Genomic DNA, 25,586 nt, shown 5'->3' on the forward strand with positions numbered 1-25,586 from the left:
GGCTCCAGCAATTGTACAGCAGCACGAGACTGTTATCAGTGGTGGACAAGCCTCAGGAGATTTCCCAGTTTCATATAATAATCACCACCAGCAGGAAATGCAGATCTCAATCTCCTTTCAGAAAATTATCAGCTTGGGCTCTCAGGCGCACGAATATGCTTCATGCCATTGATGTAGAACCTTTAATCTAAAGCAGGTATCTTCAACCTTTTCAGATCCAGGACCTAGTTTTAACCCATGCATGCATTTGGGGACCCATTTATTAATTTTTTACCATACATTTGCCTGGTGGTAGTGCTCCTGTTGTGACCCATCTTGGATCAGGCCACGACTGGGTCCCAAACCACCTGTTGAAGGCCAGTGATCTAAAGGACATACAAGAAAGCCTGAAAATTTTGAAAAAGTAGTATTGCCAGGAAAGTTGCTCTGTGGTCTTAAGTCTCCAGCGTTCTTTTGAGTAAGCAACAAATTACTAGGTAACTCAATGGAGCATTGGTCAGCATCTAATTTACATGTAAATGGGATGCTGGGACTGATGGATATTATAGTCAAAAATATCTGGGAGTGACCAGGTTGATGAAGGGTGCTCAAGGCAAACACACACATATACAAGGTTGGGTTCACAACTATGCCTTTTCATTAAGTAACATATATTATGTAAAAGGAGCAGGTATACTAGAACAATAGGTCCAACATAACCTCATAGTAAGTGAAATGTAATTGCAGATTCAGTTAGACAGAATCAAATATATAACAGGTTTGGAGTTACAAGTTGTACAGACCTGTAGAAAGACCTTACTTAGTGGACAGAATCTGAAATAAATTATGGTGTAGTTCTGGAAAACACAGACCTTTTCCATTTATCAACCCCAATTGTCCACATTGTTGTTCTATTTTATTCATATAGGTAGCAACCCTGTGCTGAATTATCCACCCTACATAAGTCAATGGGCCTGACATACATGTAAATGATGGTGGTTTAGACTGCACACTTGTCCTTGAAATTAAGCAGCAGATTCCATCAAAATAAAATGCCATCTTTGGGTGCAATTTCCATGGGTCTCTCTCGCTCTTTCCTTTTCGAATACCTTGCACGTTGGTAGAAAACAATGATAATGATAGCTGCAGCATTTGAAAGGACTATAAGGAGCACGATCCAGTATGAATATCCATAAGTGTTAGAGAGTGTGGCTTCTTTTGAAGGACCGCAAGGTGCAGCCAGCTCAACGGACAGTTTGTTCACTTCCACATTTGCAGGAAACAGAAACAAGCCTAGGAGGGAGCAGATGCCTTAAAAATAAAAAGGAAAGCAAATATTTCTGATATTAGTTTGAGAAAGTGATAGTAGGCAGATAAATATTTTTTTCAAAGTTATTTTCTGTTGTCAACAAAATTTGCAGAATAAGGCTGTCAGAGGCTTAGGTGGGGTTGGAAGAAAGGGCAAGGCTGGTGGAGCAGTGCTTAAATTATCGGGAAATTCTCTTTTTGCAATTCACAAGTCTTGACCTCTCCCCCCACCCCATTTTATCTAAATTAGTGGTAGGGAATGCAATCTAGCCTAGCTCACTGTCATTTTTTTTAAATCACTGGACATCAGATTATCACAATTCAAAGGAAAAACATGTCCTTTCCAGTCTGCGCTCCAATGCCTGACCCTTAACTTTAGTTTTGGAAAGCAGCAGAAAGGTGTGCTCCCACTGAAGCCTGGCATTTGCAGGCTTACCTGTGTAAAAGCCCCACTGAATGCAGTGGGACTTGATACCAAGTAAATACGCTCAGAATCAGACTGTAATTGGGACTATCCTGAAATACAAGTGATGAATAAACCCTATTTAGGTGTTATACAGATCTGGAAATACCACCATTTCCAAGGCTCTAAAGTCTGGAAAAAGCCTAAAATGGCATAAACTCAGCACAGGGGTGCTAAATTTAGGACCAACTATCCTGATTTTCATCTGCTGACACTGGAACCTGACATTTTTACAGTGCTTCAGAAATCTTCCTCTACTGGTACCAAATCACTTCCAAAAGGAACTATTAAGCTGGAAAGCAGAAAAGTAAAGTACTCTGGTAGTAAGAACCATCTTTCAACAAAAAAAATATATTATATGGGAACGATCTAATACTGGTATATTTTGTAACAGGCTCCCCCATTCCCTGTGAATAAATTCTTTTAGTCCAAAGCTTGCCGTTAGAAAAAGCAGGAGCCTCTTGAGACATATTTAGTGTAAGAACTGGAGTTATTTCAGTAGCGAGATCACAAGGATAGCAAAGCACATCAAAAGAAACCAGATGTAAGCCAAATAGGGGAATGAAGGGTTATACCCCCAGGGAAATATTTGATGGAGTTCATCTTACATTCTAACAAATCTCAACTTTCTGAAACGTCTAGAAATCTGCTCTCTCTGTCTCTCCCCTCCTCTACAGAACCTGATGTATTGCTGATTTTTCTCTTAGCAAAGTTTTGCCCTATTTTTGCAACTTCAGTTCTGATGCTGCCCTCTTCAAGGCTTTACTAACCTCACAACTTTTATTAAAATTCAAAATGTAGCAACGGTCTTGTGGTGATATTTCTTTAACAGGTTTGTTATGTTTGGGGTGGAAGATGTCTGGGAGGTTTTATGTAGGAGAGTGGAAACTCAGCCTGAGGCAAAGTGCAGATGGGATTTGTGTGGGAGACAGCTAGTACAGAATAGGACCATCGTAAAGTAAATGCTAAAACTACCCTCTGATTGTAAAATAAATGACACAACGTTATCTTGGAGAAATCTGATATCTGTATTTACTAGAGCAGTGTGACCCATCAAGTGACAGTTGCGTGTATCATAACTGCCACAGATCAGACATCATAGGTACCTTTGTTGGTCAGTTAGGAAAAAGACATGCAGAAGTTATAGCAGCATAACACCTTTATTAGGACCACTATCACAAAGTAGCAATGACAAATCAGCCATCACAGCAGCGTTGGGCAAGCAATTAAGCTTCTCTGTGCCATTTCCATGCTCTAGATTGCCTCCTGGCGGGACACCTGCTTCATGCCTGCATCTTTCTCAGGGGGCTAATAGCTTTGGGATGTGTGGATGATTTAGATTGGGGAAAATGGTGCAGGGAGAAATGACTAATCCCTACTTTTTCTCTGCTCTGATCAAAATCAGAGTTTCCAGCTGCTGCTTCAAAGTCTGAAAACAACGTCAAGAGAGCCACTCACAGATCTTGTGCAGCACTTCAGTTTGGGCCCTTAGATTACCAGATGAGAGCTGCATGAATCATTCACCAGTGCCGGGGCATCATGTTAGTTGCAGTTCCCATACACTTGTTTGAGGGAGTAACACTCTAGGCAGGAGAAATGCCTTTCCTCCAGAGGGCATCCTGGGATGTCACATTCTCCCAGAGCTATTTTGGACATTGCTATGTAATTATCAGGGAAGCGGATGGCGCTGTGGGTTAAACCACAGAGCCTAGGACTTGCCGATCAGAAGGTTGGCGGTTCAAATCCCCATGATGGGCTGAGCTCCCGTTGCTCGGTTCCTGCTCCTGCCCACCTAGCAGTTCAAAAGCATGTCAAAGTGCAAGTAGATAAATAGGTACCGCTCTGGCAGGAAGGTAAATGGCGTTTCCGTGCGCTGCTCTGGTTCGCCAGAAGCGGCTTAGTCATGCTGGCCATAAGACCCAGAAGCTGTACGCCGGCTCCCTCGGCCAATAAAGTGAGATGAGCGCCGCAACCCCAGAGTCGGTCACGACTGGACCTAACCGTCAGGGGTCCCTTTACCTTTACCTATGTAATTATCAAGGCTGGCCCAATACACTTTGCTGCCTGAAGCAGTGGATAAGATGATACCATCCCATTCCATCCAGGCTTGTATCCAACAGTGCATGTGGAGAGTTCCAATCATGCAACAAGCCTTCCACTTCGCTCCTCAAATGCCCTCAAAATATGCTCCAGAAAGTTCTCCGACCCTCTGAACCAGATTTTTGGAGTACACATGAGGCTACAGAGGAGAGGAGAAGAAAGCTCCATTGCACAACTTGAAATCTGTTACTCTAGTGGAACAGCAGCTTTCATAGAATCCAGCTGAACTTGTAGTTGTATCTTATTTAACCCTGATTAAATGATAGCTTTCCTTTCTCCATCAAACCTGGAAACAACAGGCTATCTTTGGGGGTGCAGAGCAAGCTGGCTTACAAGACTCTGGATAATGGTGGGGAGATATTGCACTGCCATTGAACATCTGCCATGTGAGGCAGCTGCCTCCCTCTGCCCAATGGTAGAGCTGGCCCTGATGATCATTTTCTTGTTATGTGTTTATTTGAATAATACCTGCTGACTACTATTATCATATGGTTAGTTAATTTATATCGCATATTCCAATTTTTCTGCCATGTAGTGAAAGCAAATGCTTATGATTAATAGTTTTGTTCCAGAAGCCTAATCAAAGAGACTTCTCATTCAAGTGTTGCTAGTTTATATGCAACCTCCACCGTTCATTAAACCCACAAATAAAATGTATAATATTTAAATTTAAGTAGGGAGATGATAAAGCTGATGTATCTTTGTACAAATGGATTCTGCTTATACTTGTATTATGAGTGGAATGCTGAGTTTATTTAAGAAATATTGGCTGCAATCCAAAGGAGCTGTTGAGATTTAAGCACTTCTTGCTTCTGCAGCTGTTGGAGCTGCTATTGTAATTTAAAAACTAAAACAAAAGAAAAAAACCCTGACTGCATTCAGTTTCCATGTGCCTAGCCATACACAGCTCATTGAGATTGCAGCTATTGACCGCATTACTCCAACTATTAGTCTTTCTCTGCAGTAGTCTTACATTTCAAGGAGATCAAGTACAGATCAGATAATTAGAAGATAGCAATCTACAGTCACAATTCTATTCAATTCTGTTCTGTTTCGAATATGAACTCGGGGGCATCTGAAGAAGCTCTACAGGGGTACCTCCATGAAAAGTTTGAACAACCTTCCTTGAAAGATGGCTTGTCTACCATTACTCAGCTTGCTCTGCAGTGCACAGCTACAGAAGAAATAGGTGTTATAGATGAATTTTGGAGGCACTCTCAGTTTGCAGATATTGATATACTCTGCAGTGCACACACAAAAATGGTCTGCTGTTATAAGCCACCAATTTCTATAGTTTATGAGAATGGTCCCTGTTGATCTGATAACTGGAAATTTTATATACATGATCTACCTGATGCGGTTAGTGCTGTGTCAAAATTTTCTCCCAGTTTTTAAACCATTGTGCAATCGCTGGTCCTGTATTTCTGCAGGAAGCATCTGAACCTCACTGTATTGCTAGAATAATCTTCCTACGACTTAATCCATACCTGTTTTTGTTTCTTGCAAAAGGGGCCTTCTTATGCTGTCTTTCCATGGAGGGTTGTGGGTTTTTTTTAGTGTGTGACACTACCATAAGACTAAGTGACAAGAGGGTTCAGGTGTCTTAGTCTGGGTTTGGAACTCCTTTTTCTGCAATGGCTGCCCACTTGTGGACAGGAGGCTCATTTGGTGCCATTATTACATATCTTTAGGCACCAGGCAAAAACTTTATAACCAAGCCTTTGACCTTTAATTATCAGTGGGCTTTTACTATCTGTGCCTTTTAAAAGAGAGTAGGATGTTACTCATGGGTAGGCAATCACTCTCTAAATTCGGCTCGCGGATGGTGCGGGAATCAGCATGTTTTTACATGAGTAGAATGTGTCCTTTTATTTAAAACGCATCTCCGGGTTATTTGTGGGGTATAGGAATTCATTCCCCCCCCCAAAAAATATAGCCTGCCCCCCCACAAGATCTGAGGGACAGTGGACCAGCCCCCTGCTGAAAAAGTTTGTTGACCCCTGATGTTACTAATGTACAGTGGTACCTCGGGTTAAGTACTTAATTCGTTCCGGAGGTCTGTTCTTAACCTGAAACTGTTCTTAACCTGAAGCACCACTTTAGCTAATGGAGCCTCTCGCTGCTGCTGCTGCGCCGCCGGAGCACGATCTCTATTCTCATCCTGAAGCAAAGTTCTTAATCTGAGGCACTATTTCTGGGTTAGCGGAGTCTGTAACCTGAAGCGTATGTAACCCGAGGTACCACTGTAGTTATTTCCCTCCTTTGCTTTTAATGCATCTCTGGAAGTGTTTGTTTGTTTGTTTGTTTGTTTGTTTAGTTAGTTACTTAGTTGGTTGGTTGGTTGGTTGGTTGGTTGGTTGTAAGCCTCTTTGGGTTGCCCTGGACAAGATAAAGCAACTAACAAATTTAGTAAATAATAAAAATAACATGATAAAGAAGAGAGAGGAAATATTCATCCACTGTTATGTTGAGATTTGCACCACTGCACCACTTTTTTTTTGCTTCAAACTACACTCTCAAAACAGCACTACACAACAGAAAAGATATGTGGGCTAAAGTTTGTGAGCTAACATGATATTCTACGTAAGTCTCTTTGAGTGCCTTTTAGAAAGAAAGAAGCATTGGCCCAGAAATATGCTGATATATAAATAATTAAGCAAGCAGTTTCTTCTCAAAATCAGTTCATTCACTACAGCCATACAGCCAAGGCAAAACACTTCTTCTTACCCTTTAAACACCTACAAAATAGGTGAATTGTTTCCTAAACTTGTGTTGGAAATTTTTTTCATTAATGGCATCATCATCAATCACAGGGATGCTAGGAAAAACTGCAAGTCATTAGCAGGAGTACCATTCTGACCCCTACTGCATCAGAGGAAGCCCTCATCTCCCACTGTGTAACTCTTCCTGCCAGCTACAGATGTAAGCAACAAATAAGTATGACCATCTCAGAGGAGGGTTTCTCAGGCCGTAGCAGCAAAATTGACCAGGACAATGTAAGTCATCTTTCCTGGTCCCAGGTATTTCATTCTCCCTATCTGGATTTTGAACTTGAGAGACCAAGGGAAAGTGGGTGCATGGTCTCACTAGCCTTAAACTGGCAATATCATATTTTTAAAACCATATGTCTACACTGGCTTGGTCATGTCCACGGAATGGGAGATGGCAAGATCCCCAGGGACATAGTCCGTGGGAAGCTGGTTTAAGGCATCAGGCCCATTGGCAGACCAAATGTTACAAAGATATCTGCAAATGTAACGTGAAGGTTGGCAACATTGACCCCACCGTGTGGGAATCCATTGCAGGCGACCACAGTGCCTGGAGACAGTCAGGTCACGTATCCACAAGCAGTGACCAGAGGAGAAATGACAGCTGGGAGGAACACAGAGAGAAGAAAAACCCATAGTGTACCCATAGTAGCAAAACCAGACGCCTTCACCTGCCCCACCTACAATAGAACATGTCTCTCCGATATTGGTCTCTACAGCCACAGCAGATGATGTAACTCTCCAACGGTTTGACTTCACCCCAAAGGTGACCCCTTCATTGTCTCCTGAGACAGAAGGATGCCAACAACAACAACAACAACAATGTATATTACTTACCAGATATAGAATTCCAGGTATAGACCCCAATAGGGCCCAAAAAGGTTTGGTAGGGGTTGCTAACGGCATTGTAGCATGTAAATCCAGAACTGAGGAAGGAGCTGATCAAACTAAGAACTAGCAGAATGATAATCACAGTGTTGAAACCCTTCGTTTTAGTATTTTCCAGCAAATCTACAACTGAAAAATAATACATCATAGTTAATATCAGTAGATACAGTGATTAATACTTCAGATGAAAATCACCTTGTGTCAGCTGATTTCTATGGATGGAATTTTTTTAAAGCTAACTATATAGTATTGCTAAGAAACAGGGGGGCTATCAAATATGATCAGACATGTCTGATTCTAGAGAAATTGCCCTTCTACATTGGGATTCGGGCAAGTTGACTTATACATATTCTTGGATGTTTAGCTCTTTCAGTTTCTCCTCAGTCTTTCAGTATTTTTGTAAATTACTGTTTCTGTAATTTATCCCTGAAGTTCAAACATTTAGACATGAAGGAATACCCGTTTGAAAAACAGCCTAACTGAGCATGTACCTTTGTACCTAGTAAAGTATGACAAGCTTCTAAGTAGGTGGGCAGCTGCAAGTTTATAACTCTTGATGTTGCATAGAAAAAGATTATGGTCATCACAAAACTGTCTAGGAACTAAATTTCATAGTTACCTATATAGAGGATATCAGAAGCAGTGATTCAGTTGATAAATGAGCCTTCCACACACCCCTCTCTCTCTCGTGTATGAGTATGTGGGAGAGGAGCTGTGATCATGCTTGCTGTCCCCTTCATGGCATTCATATAATTTTATCTGAAACCATGCACCTATGCACATAGAACTGTGCACATTTCCCTGTTCATGGAAGGATTATGTGCATATACTCCAGGTGGCCTAGTGAATGTGCATAATGACCGGTTATTGCAGATATTAACCACTCAATTTATATTCCCCTTAAGATAAAATATCTCATTTGATAATTCCTTGCCCATCCATTTCCCACATTGTAGGAAGCACTTATTGAGAACTAAGATACATGTGTGTGTGTCAAAGAGAGATTATAATTTCCTCACAAAAAAAACTTATTCACAAGTATTTATGCAAAAGTAGAATTGTCCATGTTTCAACAAGATATTTCAAATTAAATCTAATCAAGATTGTCTGTGCTGCCTTTTCTGTACCGGCAGAATGAAAACTCAATTCAAAGTATGTCAGATAAATATTTCAGAATAAAACCAGTTCATTCTGCCTATATTTGGAAGAGTCCAAGAAGCCACGTTTGTTTATTGCATCATACAAATCATTAATGGCAGGCTATTAAGAGCCCAGTACTTTGATAGAGCTTTGTATGCCTTGCACTGTTAACTTCCAAGACATAAAAGAGAAGATCAAGTTTACTGTTCAGTGGAGTAGCAGTCACAATAAATTTAGGGGATAATACCAGAGGTCTTTGTTAGTTTGCAGTGAGGCTACTAATTAACTGACCTTATAATATACAAGCAAATTGCTCTTGCCAGCAAATTCCTTGCAGCCCAAGAACTGTGGTATAAAGGCATCGATCTAATTCACGCTACAGAATTTTACAGCGTGTCTTACATTCTGCTCTCAGGCTCAATCTCCACCATTATCAGCACTGTGCTCTGTATCAACAGAAGTTCTATACAAGAGATCAGTGCCCAATGCAATAGAGAAGTATGTGGCATCAGGGGATGAGGTTCTGCAACTTCCATAGTATGTAAACAAATATATAAATCCATGGGATGTAAGAACTGCCATAGTGGATCAGAACAGCTCTATCTAGTTTGGTGTATTGTTTCCAACAGTGCCAACCAGATGCTTCTGCACATTCACAAGCAGGAAACAAATAAAAAAAAATCCCTGTTGCTTATATTTAATATCATATAATTAAATGTATACTCTTGAGAGTCCCATGGATTGCAAGAAGATCAAACCTATCCATTCTTAAGGAAATCAGCCCTGAGTGCTCACTGGAAGGACAGATCCTGAAGCTGAGGCTCCAATACTTTGGCCACCTCATGAGAAGAGAAGACTCCCTGGAAAAGACCCTGATGTTGGGAAAGATGGAGGGCACAAGGAGAAGGGGACAACAGAGGACCAGATGGTTGGACAGTGTTCTCGAAGCTACCAGCATGATTTTGACCAAACTGCGAGAGGCAGTGGAAGACAGGAGTCCCTGGCGTGCTCTGGTCCATGGGGTCACAAAGAGTCGGACGCAACTAAATGACTAAACAACAACAATTAAAGGTATAGTGCCATTGAACTTGGAGGCTTTATGTAGACACCCATTGATAGACCTATGGTATTTTGGCACAGGATTTCTACAATTTCTTAAAGCTTACTAGTTTATGGCATTATTACAGAACAACTATGTTGTTCTAGTCTACCTGACACTATAGTTTCACTTACAAACTCTAAAAGACTTGGTACTTAGAAATTAAATCCTTGAATGAAGGAACTCAAAGTTTAGTAAACCAAATTTCTGTGAAAAGCAAACATTTGGGCTTTAAAATGGACTTTCATGGGAAACTGAAACCTACTGAGTGATTTCAAAGGAAAATAGCAGATCTCCAAAATGTTGTGGTCTTCATTTATACAATGTTCAGTAATTTGATGAAACTCTAGATCAGGGGTCAGCAAACTTTTTCAGCAGGGAGCCAGTCCACTGTCCCTCAGACCTTGTGGGGGACCGGACTATATTTTGAAAAAAAAATATGAACGAATTCCTATCCCCCACAAATAACCCAGAGATGCATTTTAAATAAAAGCACACATTCTTCTCATGTAAAAACACCAAGCAGGCCCCACAAATAACCCAGAGATGTATTTTAAATAAAAGGAAACATTCTACTCATGTAAAAACACACTGATTCCCAGACTGTCCACAGGCTGGATTCAGAAGGCGATTGGGCCGGATCCGGGCCCCAGGCCTTAGTTTGCCTACCCATGCTCTACATGATATAAAAGGGTGCTCACTGAGAAGTACCCATTAAGATCAAGACACCTGTGGAATATATGCTGCAGTGGGTCTTGTCCTCTCATCCACAGGGCTCCATGATGAAGAAAGTGGATAAGGCAATTTTTGCCAATCTCTCCTCTCCCCGTTGCATTCCCTAGCCCACCTGCCATGCTTTCCTGGAGGGTCCACCAACTCTCTCTTGAGCAGCATTTCTTGGGGCACAGAGGAAATTGGCCAAAATCCTCTCTTTCCCCCTTTCAAGTGGGAGTATCCCTTTAGCAGAATTCTGCTCATAGCAGGTCTGGATTCATCCCATTATAAATCATGGCACTACTTGGTGAAAAGCCTAGTGACAAGAGGATGTGAATGGTGGTTTCTCCCAGCCATTTCAGCCTTTGCTTTTCCTTTCTCTCTTTTTATCAATTATTCACTCGGATGCATTTGGTATGCATCCATCTAGCATTTTAGAAACTTTGCCCTTTAGAACTATGAACAATAACTAAATGAACAATTCATAGAATACCAAGGGCACTAGCTAGCATTCAGGAAACAAAGGAGAAACCTTGCTTGGACTTTGCTGTGGTGTATGAAGTCTAAATATGTAAGGAAGAAGATACAACATTGTTATCAAATGATAACCATGAACCAGATCTAATTGTATTCCAGTTGGCTCACTTGCACTTATTACTGATCACACAGGGAAAGAGTAGACATGAAACTTTCTTTCTGTGAACTTCCTTAAATTAAATTAAATTAACTTAGGACCCAAGCCAGTGCATATGAGATGTTTGGCCTATTAAAAAAAAGTCATACTAATATTATGTTTCGTAATTGTCAGTGAATTATATTTAGCCAATGCTTTATTCTATATACAAACTTCTTTTATATAGTTCTGCTTCTGTGAGCAAGGTTTACAGTGAAAACTGGCATACAAATAAATTGAAGATGAAAACATGTATTCCAGCAAGACCACTATAGGACCTAATAAAGTTGGCTGACATCAAGCATTTGTTCACCTGTTAATCTTCTAATGTAATAATTCTATGATATGCTAGCAATGGCCTTCCGCATTCTACACAAGACAAAATGGCCAGTCCCTGTGCAACAGAATAAATGGACACAAAATTTAACATCCAAAATGGTAATATCTAGTAATCACTAGGACATTTCAGCCTCCCAGGACACCCTACTGCTGGTGTGAAAGTGGCCATTATTAGGAAGGAAAATTGGTGACTTAACACAAGACATGAAATTCTATCACCTATAGCTTGAATTAAGATAATACAAATACAAACAGAGCTATCTTTCTGGAAACACTCTCTCTGTAACTATCTTTCAGCTTCAGCTAATTCTTATCATTTTCATGCCGTAAGTCATGGACTATTTTGTCAATTTTCTTTTAGAGAGTTTGCTTGTAACGATGTTTGCCATTCTTATTTTACAGCTCTTTGCTTCCTGGTGTTACTCTTCTCTTCCATAAAAGTATCCACATAAAGAAATTAAAGCCATGGTTCACAATACCCAAGTAAACAGACAGCATTAAACCAAACAGCTCCCAACAATAACTCTTTATATTTACTTCAGCAGATAGTTACCTTGGAAAGGGGTATCCTCAACACTAAGTCCATTTTGCACGTTCTTTGAACAAGATCCTTCAAAGAGTCCATATGTAATGAATATTGTCTCAGTGGAATTTACATCACCGAATTTAATCTCACTTGAAACCCAATTTTTGGTTGCAAGAACAAGGCAAACTATCACCAAGGAGATAACACTGGTGAAAAAAGCAGAAGCAAACATCAGGGATTTTCTCTTGGATGGCATTTTATCAGAAAAGTGTTTTTCTGAGGTGCAGTAAGATTTCCCTCCTCGATTCTTAGTTCCCTAAATGAGAAATCCAGTGAAGAGAAGCTTCACTTCTGCTGCTGAATAATGGGGACCCTGTTACTGGTATCTGTGTTGGCAGAAAGTCATGCCCATAAACTTTGAACTAACAGCAGTGGTAATAAAGTTGTAAAATCATTGAACTTTGGTCTGCAGTAAAGTGTTGCCATAGTGACAGGAAAATCACTCCAACCATGAACAGTAAAGATCTGAAAGGGCTGTGGCTCAGGGCAAGAGCACTTGCTTTGCATGCCGAAGATCTCAGGTTAAATCACTGGTGTCTCCATGTAGGTAGACAACACTGAGCTAAATGGACCAATGGTCTGACTCAATATAAAGCAGCTTCCTGTGTTCCTTTGAAGCTTTGCATAATCAAATAATTCATTAGAAAGCTCAAATTTTGTAGACTGAGTGTTGTTGGTTTTATCATTTTGCCCATATAGAATTTTTGGGCAATGTACATTTGGGGGGTGAAACTCAGCTTCTTGTTTGTGTTTGCTTTCTGAAAACATGATGAAGGAATAGCAAAGGGTTAGTATATACACACATAGGGCCTATTCATTCTGTTGTTATAAATGTGTAAAAGACCCAATGGTGACTTGCCTTTGGTCAGAGCTTTCTTCATTTGCTTCCCAAACGGTGGGGGAGATACCTGGTTTGCTCAGCATGGTAAACTATGACTTAGCCAGATCATGCTGATATGTGGGCTTCCGGAGAAGACCTTGTAGCTGCTTTGCTCCTTCCTGGTCCTTTTCACTGCCATACGTTACTGAGCTAAGCCAAAGTTTGGCTTACTAGTGGGGTAGGAGAGCTGAAAATAATGCCAATATGTTTCACATCTGGCAACCAACGCGCTCCTCTGGTTTCAGATAGTACATGGGTAGACGAGCCTAAAAAGCCCAGGACACAACTTTCCATGGCTCACTAGCGACTATGGTGGCTCATTTATCAGAAGTAATGTATTTAGAATTAACTTTGGAAGTGTATACTCGATTCTGACCAAACTAAACCTTCTTTTGCTCTAGGACAGTGATGGCCAAACTCTGCCTTCCAGCTGTTTTGTGTTTTGGGACATCCCTGACCACTGGCCTGTTAGCGAGGGATGATGGGAGTTGTAGTCCAAAAAACAGCTGGAGGGCCAAGTTTGGCCATCACTGCTCTAGGAGGCTTAGTTTGGTTATGGCCCCAGTAAGTCATTCCCATATTCTGAAAGATACAAATACAGTGCTACCTTGGCTTATATACGCTTCAGGTTACAGACTCTGCTAACCCAGAAATATTACCTCGGGTTAAGAACTTTGCTTCAGGATAAGAACAGAAATTGTGCGGCGGCGCAGCAGCAGCAGGAGGCCCCATTAGCTAAAGTGGTGCTTCAGGTTAAGAACAGTTTCAGGTTAAGAACGGACCTCCAGAACGAATTAAGTACTTAACCCGAGGTACCACTGTAGTATAACACAGCGGCTAAAGGGTGATTGAGATCAATCTCTTCACTTGGCTGCTGTCCATTACGACTTGTAAGGTGACTAACAGGAGGTGGAGCCAATGACAGATGGAGCCACTTTGACTAAAGAAGAGGAAGTCATCAGGCAGCAACACCCCATGGACTGGCTCCAAGTTAGAAAGCAGGCAGGCAGGTGGAGCTCTACTTATGTCCATTGCTATGTCCATTGGGCATTCTCTAGTGGTTACTTGAATGTGGGGCTGAAAGGGTGGAGCATTAAGAAGGAGTGCTTTCATATTGCAAGGAATTGTGGGAGCTATGGGGCGCATGAGTTAATGAGAAAATTAATTTTAAAATAAATGTATTTCTTAGCATATAATAAAATTGTAAGGACATCATCATGCTGCAGTTCACATAATCATGGGTTGGTGTTTGGAGAGGTGTCAAGGGAGAAGGTTTGGCAGAGGAGTAGGGAGTTTGGCAGGGGGCGGCTAGGTGGAGGTGGCAAGCAATGTGAGCAGCAGTACAACCCCTAGTCTACACATCATGTCAGATAACCTCATGTAGAGCTCTGCATGCATTTTCACACTCACTTCTTTGTCTAAAGGCTATTTTTCACATTATGTGAAAATGCCAAAGAGAGTTATTTTTCACTCTCTTTTCACCTTACACTTTTCATAAAATTTAACACTTGGAATTATTATGCATGTTTTGAGCCATGCACCTTTCTCTTGTCTGTTCCATTTGCTTCAGGAACTACTCAGAATTAAGCTTTTCTGTGCTTTGTCTTTCCACACTCATCTAAGTTTGCATCCTAGGGCTTGTGCAAACTGCCAGTTTACGTCAAGTCAATATTGACCTGGAGTTGATTTAGTGTATCGTTTACCTGCTGTCGCTACTCTGAAAGCATCTCAGTGCTGGTGGCTGTGAGGTAGGTTGCATCTCTTGGAAAAGTGAGCCCCCTCAGTGCAAGTATCTGGGTGTACAACTTGGGCTGCAATCCTATACAGAGTTTCCTGGAGGCTAACCCCATTGAACTCAATGGGGCTTACATTTTTTATTAGACATGAATAAGACTGTGCTATCAGTATTCAGAGAGATTCTCTTTTACTTTTTTAAAAATCTAGCTTTTATACCTTTTTTTTTAAAGCTAAGCACGGTTCCCAGTGGTAAGAGGATGGTATCATAGCCTATCTCCCTTGAAACCCATTCTGTGTTTCAATATACTTGTCCATCTATTGTGTCCCTCCTAATTTTGGAAATCCAACAAATATTAAAAATAGGGGTACATGAATATTTGTATAACTCCAATTACAAAAAAGAGAAGGTGTTTTAATGGAAAATTTGGATTATATTGATGCAGGTTTTGATGTGTTTGTGTCCAATATTCACATCTGGATCAAGAAATGAAATCTGGTAGATCATAGCATCAAACTATTTCCTTTATACTGTAGCTGTTGTTGTTTTTTGATCTGCTTTTCATGAAGAACAAAATACATGCTTCTTGGAGCAATAGTATTTCATATAGGCTTTGAAAAGTACAGTTGAGTCTCTTTGTTTCATTATTACTTTAGTGGATTTATCCTATTGCCATCCACTATAATTACTGCAAATAACTACTTACAGGTGAAAAGCAGAATAAAGCTGTTGGCATGCCTGCTTTTCTGTTCTGAATTCATTCACAATGTAAGTCAGCTGCAAGTTAGAAATTTTCACACATGGGGGTGGAATTGACCTATCATTTTAATGTCTTGGTTATTCAAAGGAATAAAAGCGAACTGCTTTGCTAAATGAGAAAACTGATATATGTTTAGCCCGACCATCAGATGACACAGCAGGAATCAATGAAATTAATGAATTGTTCAAAGAATTTATTAGGATCCTGATGAGAAGAGGGCGGGGGGGAGATTAGCCCCTCAGTTTATGTATGAAAATCACCAGAATTGTGCAGCAGGTGAAACTAACTCTCCAGCATGACAATCCCAAACCTTTTCTCCTTTGTAAGCATTTTTGTGGTATTTCAAGTTTCAGAACAATAGTAAATAAGTCATGTAATTTCACATGCTGATTCAAACTAATATGGACTTTTTTTTAAAAAAAAGCCTTTCGTCATACTCTGTAAGTCAAATTGCACAATACTAATAGCTGACCACAGCATTAGACAAGTTTTAAAACCTACTGAAATCAACCATGAAAATTAGGTCAGTTATTAACTAGTTATGATGTCAATTGTGTGATAGCTATTAATATGACTAGTTTTAAAAGTTGAACCAGCATCCATAGGGGAGCGCAGTCAGGACTGGGACTTCAGAGCTGTGACAACTCCTGCCATCCTTTAACTCATTTGCTTACAAAGTAGCATTACTTGTCCTGGGAGAAAAGTATCCATTGGTGAAAATACAGTGGTACCTCGGGTTACATACGCTTCAGGTTACAGACGCCACTAACCCAGAAATAGTACCTCGGGTTAAGAACTTTGCTTCAGGATAAGAACAGAAATTGTGCTCCGGAGGCGCGGTGGCAGTGGGTGGCCCCATTAGCTAAAGTTGTGCTTCAGGTTAAGAACAGTTTCAGGTTAAGAACGGACCTCCGGAATGAATTAAGTACTTAACCCGAGGTACCACTGTAGCAGCCTCCTTCCAGCAACAAATAGCTGGCAGTTGATTTTAATTCTGATTACACATACCCCCGAGCTACTATTTAAAATGTAAAAACTGTAGGGTAACCAGCTTCATATAACCAACATGCTTTCGGCTAGTTAATATATGAAGGGGTTAAAGCAATAGAGTAAGCTGTCCTGCCAGGCTTAATCTATATCACTTTCCCTCACCTTGGGAGGAAATGGGCAACCAAACCTTTTGCAGTACTCAGTGTACATGCGAATTTGATGCATGAGGAATCCTGAGCTGATCCCTCTAGCCGCTTTTGTTTCAGACAAGAATGGAGTCTGAAGGTTGTGTTTTTCTATACCTAGTTGGGGATCTTTTATTGTTTTGTTACCAAGCAACTTTTTGCTGTCTGTGCTGTGCAACTTTTTCAGGCTGCTGTATGGAAAATTACATGAATCTGATAGAAGGTGAGTTTAATACAGTGGTACCTCGGGTTAAGAACTTAATTTGTTCTGCAGGTCCATTGTTAACCCGAAACTGTTCTTAACCTGAGGTACCATTTTAGCTAATGGGGCCTCCCGCTGCCGCCGTGCGATTTCTGCTCTCACCCTGAAGCAAAGTTCTTAACCCGAGATACTATTTTTGGGTTAGCGGAGTTTGTAACCTGAAGCATCTGTAACCTGAAGAGTCTGTAACCCGAGGTACCACTGTAGAACAATTATAACTTACTAAAAACGTTGAATGCAAGTAGATTCCTCCCTGGTTAAAAGACCCATTCAGATGTTCCCACTAAACAATTAAAGGTCAAGTAATGAGGCAGTGCACATGGCGATACTGGGAACAGGGTTTTTATTAGCTCCATATTCCAGATAGGGGTTGAGACTGAGATACTGTGGCTTGCCTAAGGCCATCTAGTGACTCCATGGCTAAGGCAAGATTTGAACCACAGACTTACTGGATTGCAGCTCATAGTCTTAGACAGTGCAGAGAACAAACAAACAGCTTATCTGATAGTAACCAAATATTCTGGAATATTTATTGCAAAGTATAATAATAAGTACTATAACACTGCTGCATTTCAATGATGCAGTCAAGAATTTCATACATGCATAATAAATACTGTACAGCTACTCACAGGATATGTGTGGGTGTTGATATTATACATATGCATAGGAAGGAATACCTTGCATAGATTTTATTGGCACGGCAAAATTTTACTGGCATGGCAACAAATGGTTTATTCAGTTCCTCCCACAACCATCATAATAAAAAGTCATTAAAGCTCCAACCCATATTCTGTCCATGACTCACTTCACATGAAACACTGTTTTCAGAATGTCTTGAAGAATACTGCTGGTGATGAATTGGACACTTTCCAGTTTGTGTCACAGAAAGATGTAGGTCTCAATGTCTGTTGTTGCCAGACATGCTGTCAGGTGTTAACCATAACACACACAGAGGTCCCAAGATTTTCAAGCCTACAGTAGAATTGAGGATTTTGTGGGAGAAGTGTGATAACTCCTTGTTCCTGCTAGTTCTATGTATTGTTGCAAGCTTGCTCAGCTCTAGCATCGGCCCCCACCCTTCACCCCTTTTTTGTTTTTATGCTCCAAATTGTCCATGCACCAGGATCTCAGACTACATTTCAGGATTTGGATGTGTGTATACAGCAAGTTGTAACCCTGACCTTTGTAACTGCACCCCATCAGGTATACGATAAGACACCTGTAGTGGTAATGGCATGCATGAGGTCTTCCTCTGGGGCCCACAAAACCTCTGAACACTCCTACCCTATTGGTCATGATGTGGTAAGGCTGTCTACCTTTTTCTTCCCTGAAAAGTAAATAAAGCCAAAGGAGGAAGTTGGAAGAGTGGCGTACTTTCTCACTTCCTGTTTTAGCTCTATCTGCTGTTAAAGGCTCATATTAATTTTACTACCATAATCCACAGATGCCAACAACAGTAATCCTTGGAAAAGTGAAGTGTGTACACACCAGGATTGCCATATTTCAAGAAGTAAAATATGGACCCCCCCAAAAAAATTGTTGATCTGCAGGGGCAGGGCAGTGATCTATTAAGCCAGGGGTTGGCAAAGTTTTACCTGCCTGGGCTGCTCAAGTCCCGCAGAAATCTCTCTGTGGGCCGGATTGCGTGCGCGATTCCCGGCGTCTGGGCATGCGCAGACACGATTTCTGGCACTGCGGAAGAGAGTCCCCATGCTACGCCAGTTTAGCGCAGCACGTGGGGATTTGCCAAGGGGGCGGCTCAGTTCGGGGGCAGTTTGTGGGCCAGTTAAACTGCCCCCGTAGGCCGCAGGTTGCTGACCCCCTGTATTAAGCTCTATTTATGTTCTTACCATATGCATGGAAGGGGGAAGAATCCAGTGTGCTAAATGCATGTGCAAAGTCTTCCTTGAAGAACAGCAGCATATTTTAAGTCTGAGGTGAATGCAAGGTTCAGCAATGTTATTCAAATGTTATTCAAACCTAAAGGGGACAAGTCTGTGCATAGAAAAGGCTTGATAAATTGATTGCAGGACAGATGGTACTACGCTGGAGGCTGCACAACTGCAGCATGTAGGTTGGAAAATTGCATCTTTAAATGCCCTCTGCTTCTCCACTTCATAAACTTTAAACATGGAGAACCAGCAAAATAGGACTTAGAAACTTCTGCATCAGGGTATATAGCCTGAGGTCACATGTTATGTACTGAGTTGAATAGGATCCAAACTGTAGCAGTCTGATTGGTCCTAGAACAATAGGATCCAAAAGGCAGCAGTCTGATTGGTCCTAGAACAATAGGATTCAGAATGCAGCAGTCTGATTGGTCCTAGAACAATGCAGCAGTATGATTGGTTGGCAGGAACCACCCAATCCTGCTCCAGATAGAAGTGAATCCACAACCTGATTGGCTTACAGTAGAATTCCAGAATTAGCCAATCATGTGCAGCCCATTGTGTAAATAATGTATATAAAGCAGATACGGTGAGGGGACATTTATTCATTCCTCCTCACCACTATGAGCTGAATAAAGAGCATGAAATCACTTTGCGACTCTGAGTATATTTCACTGGCGACGAAGGTGGGATCCCGCTGAGCTGACTGCCACACACAGCACCGCAGCACCGCCAACTGCCGCACCGCTGCCTCGCACCGTGTATCCAGGCTTCAGCTCCGGGGCACAAGGAACTCAGAATGGCAGCCAACAGCAGCTTCTCGCCATTCAACCCAGCATCTGGAGACTGGGAAGCGTACGCCTCCCGTTTCACCTTCCTCCTAGAAGCCAAAGGGGTCACCGACGAAGAAGACGCCAAGAAGAGGGCGATATTCTTCAGCGTCTGCGGAGAGGAGACGTTTGAAATCGCCCGGGCTCTCCTTGCGCCTGAAGACGTCGCTACTGTTCCATACAAAACAATAATGGAACAGCTGAAGGGGCACTTTTCGCCACAGCCCTCAGTGGTGGCTCGTCGAAATGCCTTCTACGCAAAGCGGCAAGCCCCTGGGGAAACCATAACTGGGTTTGTGACCTCTCTCCGCCAAGCCGCCCGGTTCTGCAACTTCTCAGAGCTGGAGAACATGCTTCGTGACCGCCTCGTCGGTGGCCTGAAGGATGAGAAGCTGCAACGACGCCTCTACGCTAAGAAGGACCTAACGTTCCAGGTCGCTCTGGAGGAGGCCCTGGCAACAGAAGCTGCCGAGAGGTCGACCCAAGAGGCACGGCCGAGCCTGCCATCCCAACCGAGGGTCCACCATGAAGACCTCACCGACGACTCAGGATCCGACAGGGAGGAGGTGCACCGAGTACAGCAGCGCACTCAAGCAGCGCACAGACCACAGCTGCCTCGACGAGAAGGAGGGAACTGCGCAAGCTGCGGGGAGAGTCACGAGAGGAGGACCTGCCGTTTCCGCAACGCAGAGTGCAGGCAGTGCAGAAAATCGGGACACATCGCCCGGGTGTGTCGGGCTCGGCCCACCCGACACCAGGCATCAGATGACCAATCCAAGAGCCCCAGGTCCCGGGGCCCAACGCACCAAGGCAACTCGACGGAGCTCACGGACTTCCAGGTATACCAGTTGCCCCACCCCAACGTAGAGAAAATTTATGTAGAGGTACAGATAGAGGGGGCCCCATGCCGCATGGAGCTTGACACGGGTTCAACTCTATCCATAATCTCGGCAAGGACCTTAAGGAAACTGTGTCCCACTGGGGGTCCCAAACTCAGGCCGGCCCCATTCACCCTCCGGGACTTCCAGAAACGTAAGGTCCCCACAATGGGGGTGGGGACCTTCAGGGTGCAATACCGAGGGCGGACGCGGCAACTGGACTTGCTTGTGGTCAAGGGCCCCTACATTAGCTTACTGGGATTGGCATGGTTTGGACCACTGGGGCTAGCTGTCACCGGGGTGAACCACACTAGCTTACAAGTGGACGTGGACGCCATATGCAAGGAATTTCCAGGGGTTTTCGATGGGAAATTGGGACAGTATACGGGCCCCCCCATTGCGCTACAGCTTGACCCCGCAGTACGACCGGTCAGGCTCAAGGCCCGCCGGGTCCCGTTCGCCTTGAAACCCCGTATAGACGAGGAATTGGACCGACTCGTAGAGCAAGGAGTGCTGGAGCCGGTGCCTAATGCTCCCTGGGAAACCCCAATCGTCACACCCGTCAAGCCTAATGGTTCGGTCCGCATCTGCGCAGACTACAAATGTACCATAAACAAGGCCCTCACGGCCCACGCATACCCAGTGCCAGTGGTCAGCCATGTCCTTGCCACCCTGGCTGGGTCGAAAATTTTTGGCAAGCTGGACTTGGCCCAAGCATATCAACAGCTGCCAGTAGATGAGGCCACAGCAGAGGCACAGACGATTGTGACGCACAGAGGAGCGTTCAGGGTAAAGCGGCTGCAATTCGGTGTCAGCGTGGCACCAGGCATATTCCAGAATATAATGGACTCTCTCCTTAAAGGGATTCCTGGCGTCACCCCCTTCTTCGATGATGTGTTGATTGCCGGCCCCACACCAGAGGAGTTTGAGGACCGCCTCCGCACCGTTCTGCACCGTTTCCAGACGGCGGGTCTCAAGGTGAAGCGGGAAAAATGTCTACTAGGAGTGCCTCAGGTGGACTTTCTGGGATTTATGGTGGACGCAGAAGGGGTCCACCCGACTGGGGACAAGGTACGGGCCATTTGTGATGCCCCAGCGCCCAAGAGCAAGACTGAACTTCAGGCCTTCTTGGGACTATTGAACTTTTACCATTCCTTCCTTCCCCACAAGGCGGCGGTAGCGGAGCCCCTACACAGACTCCTGGACAAGCGGGCCCCTTGGGTGTGGGGCCAGCGCCAGGAGGCCGCATTCCAGGCAGTCAAGGACTTGCTTGTCTCAAACTCGGTCTTGGCACACTTCGACGAGAGGCTGCCGGTGGTGCTAGCATGCGACGCCTCACCCTATGGCATTGGAGCTGTCCTGGGGCACCAACTCCCGGATGGAAGAGAGGTACCGGTGGCGTACTTTTCCCAGACACTCAACACAACCGAGCGGAACTACTCGCAAATCGACAAGGAGGGTCTGGCAATCGTAAAGGGAGTAAAAAAATTCCATGATTTCTTGTACGGGCGGCCCTTCACCGTGGTGACTGACCACAAGCCGTTGCTTGGCTTGTTTGCCCCCGAAAAGCAGACCCCCCAAGTGCTGTCTCCTCGCGTCCTCAGGTGGTCAATTTTCCTTGCCAGCTACCAGTATGCACTGATTCACCGACCTGGGAAGGCGATGGGCCATGCGGACGCCCTCAGCAGGCTACCACTACCGGAAACAGGCCCTGACCCAGCACCTGCACAAGAGGTTATGAGCCTGGAGCTGCTTCCCGACCGCCCCATTCAGGCACAAGAAGTTGCACACCATTCCAAGAAAGATAGGGTCATCTCCCGGGTCCTGGACTGGGTGTGGAGGGGATGGCCCAGCAGCAGCCCCGGGCCAGAATTTGCCGGCTACACAACCCGCAAACATGAACTGTCGGCCCACAAGGGGTGCCTGTTATGGGGAAGCAGAGTCGTTGTTCCCCAGCCCCTCTGCAAAAGGGTCCTCACAGCCCTACACGAGACACATCCAGGGGTAGTAAGAATGAAGGCCCTTGCCAGGAGTTATGTGTGGTGGCCGGGGATCGATGGAGAGATAGAGGCCTGGGTCAAACACTGCCAGGCCTGCCAAGAATCCCGCCCAGATCCCCCAAGGGCCCCAGTCCAGTCCTGGGAGTCCGCCCGAGCACCATGGTCACGCCTGCATGTGGATTTCGCTGGCCCCTTTCAGGGGAAAACATTCTTCATAGTGGTGGACTCCTACACCAAATGGCTGGAAGTCGCACTGGTACCGTCCACTTCCACGTCCGCAGCCATCCGGGTACTACGCAGGCTGTTTGCAACCCACGGGCTCCCTGACACTCTCGTCTCAGACAACGGGACTGCATTTACGTCAGGAGAATTCCAAACCTTCACAGCGCAGAACGCCATCCGCCACATCCGTTCGGCGCCGTTCCACCCTGCCACCAATGGCCAAGCAGAACGCATGGTGCGGACCACCAAGGACACCCTTCGCCGCATGACGCAAGGGGACTGGGAGTACCGCCTTGCCACATTCCTTCTAGCACAGCACAGCACCCCCAGCTCAACGACTGGCCGGAGCCCCGCTGAACTACTAATGGGTCGGCGCCTTGCAATCAGATTGGACCGCCTTCACCCCGATAGAGCTCAGGATGAGGTAGTGGTGGGGGAAGGCAGGAACCCCCGGACCTTCGAGGCCCAGGACCCAGTGTACGCAAAGAATTTTGGGGCAGGCCCAGCATGGGTACCCGCCACAATCACCAGGGTCACTGGCCCCGTGTCGTACGAGGTGCTAACGGATGGGGGGCAATGCTGGCGCCGCCACTGCGACCAGATACGGCGACGATTCCCGGGAGAAAACCAGGAGGAGGACAGGTCAGAGGAGTCCCAAGGGAACAGCGGGGCAGTGAGGCCCATAGAGCAGGAGGGGCCAGCAGGAGAGGCAGAATCAGTAAATACAGAGAGGACCCGTGAGGCCGAAAGGACACCGGAACCAGAACCACGACTGAGCGAGCCGGTTGCACCAGACCAAACAGCCGCATCACAGCCAGCATCCTTGGAACACGAGCCAGAACCCGGAGCCCGGACCAGGGAACACCCCAGGCCACAACGCACACGTAGGCCGCCGGCATACCTTGAGGACTATGAATGCGACCTCCCGGGCAGGACTGGAACTTAGAGGGGAGGGGTGTTATGTACTGAGTTGAATAGGATCCAAACTGTAGCAGTCTGATTGGTCCTAGAACAATAGGATCCAAAAGGCAGCAGTCTGATTGGTCCTAGAACAATAGGATTCAGAATGCAGCAGTCTGATTGGTCCTAGAACAATGCAGCAGTATGATTGGTTGGCAGGAACCACCCAATCCTGCTCCAGATAGAAGTGAATCCACAACCTGATTGGCTTACAGTAGAATTCCAGAATTAGCCAATCATGTGCAGCCCATTGTGTAAATAATGTATATAAAGCAGATACGGTGAGGGGACATTTATTCATTCCTCCTCACCACTATGAGCTGAATAAAGAGCATGAAATCACTTTGCGACTCTGAGTATATTTCATCACATGAGGCAACCACGTTGCTGAAGCTAAACAAGTCACGGTCTAGTGCAGAGTTTGGATGAGAGGCTGCTTGGGGTGAAAAAAACACAGTACATATATATCTGTATAAGATAAACGAAATAAAATACAACATTTGGGAACCTGCAAACACTATGGGGAAGGCCACTAACTGATGATATGCTAAGAAAGTACAGGAGATGCTTGGTAAGTACTGGGGCTTTACCTGTGGTCAATTTTAATTACAAATTAGGCCTCAGGAGTAGGATATAGCAATCATTCAATATCCTATATCTAAATAGGATAGCCGATCAATTGTTCTCAGTACTTCCCTACCTCTTTAGCAATGTTTGAGCAGGAAAAGAATCTACATTTTGCAGAAGCAACCAGATTCCCAGACACCATTTTCTTGGATGCTATAAATATGATGTTTATTTTTAAACCAGCGGATAATAGCCTGTACATTTAATACACTAATGGATAAAATGTGCTGATTTTTCTTGAACATATTCAGCAGTGTCATTTTAAAATTGCTTAAATAAGAAAAATGCTTTAAATTAAGTAACAATTATTTGCAAATGATTATACCTGTAAGGAATAGGCAGACTCTTGTGTCTAGTCCACAAATGTATGCATTAATTAAAAGCCTTTCCAATACTGTATTCCTTTTACCCACTTGCTGGGGAGTAAATCCTATTGACATCAATGGAACTTGCTTCTGAGTAGACATGTATAGGCTTGCTCTGTTACTGACACACTGTGAATATGGAAGAAAAGTTTTTATTTCATTTTTTATTTGGGTCACAAAGGCAGCTCCTGGTTTCTCAACTATTCCTCTTTGTCCAGTAGTAATTGAAGGGTGGAAGTTTGGTTCATGACATACTGTGGGTTGTATCCAACTAAATTATACCCATTAAAATTAATGAGCCTAAGTTAATCATGTCCATTAATTTCAATGGGTCTACTCTGAGTAGGATTAGCATTGGATACAGCACCAAATGCACTATTTTACTTATACTTCATAGTTCAGATGGAGCTTCCTTTTCCAATATGCCTAAAAAGCACATCCCTTTCCCCCGATATCCTTCACTATGCAAATGCTTCATACATTTAGTAAAGTTCTGCTGAAGTTCGAGGTGGAGATATATGAGGAAGCAGGACTTTACACAGGATTGCTTTAAACCTTATTTATGGGGTGTACTTCAGGATGAGCCAGATTTGAAAGGGATCATAAATGATTATACAGGATTAAGGCACGGACCTAGAATATATTAAAATAGGCTTCTGAAAGGTTGGCTTATACCAAACACTTTTTAAATGGCTGTCAACACACCCATATGCTATGCATGATCCCAAAGGTCTGGTGTATCACGAGCACAGGGTTATTAGCATCCTTAAACAATTTGAAATGGTAATAGTTGATACTGCACTGGCAGGCTTGAGAGGTGGAGGAGTCAATTCATCTGAACATAAGAGGAATCCTGTTGGATCACGCCAAGGTTCCATCTGGTTCAGCAATCTGTTTCCTCTACTGGCCAACCAGAAGAGTCTGGGAAAGACCACAAGTAGGGCGT

At 43.8% G+C, this 25,586-nt stretch overlaps 2 protein-coding genes across 4 annotated transcripts in view; one reads left to right on the plus strand and one right to left on the minus strand.

The window, feature by feature from the left end:
- PTPRE (protein tyrosine phosphatase receptor type E) overlaps positions 1-25,586 on the plus strand; it is a 148,449-nt gene that overhangs the window by 20,438 nt on the left and 102,425 nt on the right. The window lies entirely within an intron of this gene.
- CLRN3 (clarin 3) lies at positions 623-12,380 on the minus strand. The gene is made up of 3 exons (XM_081005336.1): positions 12,025-12,380; positions 7,456-7,635; positions 623-1,290 (listed from the first exon to the last, which is right to left on the minus strand). Exons 1-3 carry the CDS (start codon positions 12,251-12,253, stop codon positions 1,022-1,024), a joined length of 678 nt encoding a protein of 225 aa, XP_080861462.1. The 5' UTR covers positions 12,254-12,380; the 3' UTR covers positions 623-1,021.

Source organism: Podarcis pityusensis (assembly GCF_964106645.2).
Source record: "Podarcis pityusensis genome assembly, chromosome: 5".
Classification (NCBI taxonomy): domain Eukaryota; kingdom Metazoa; phylum Chordata; class Lepidosauria; order Squamata; family Lacertidae; genus Podarcis; species Podarcis pityusensis.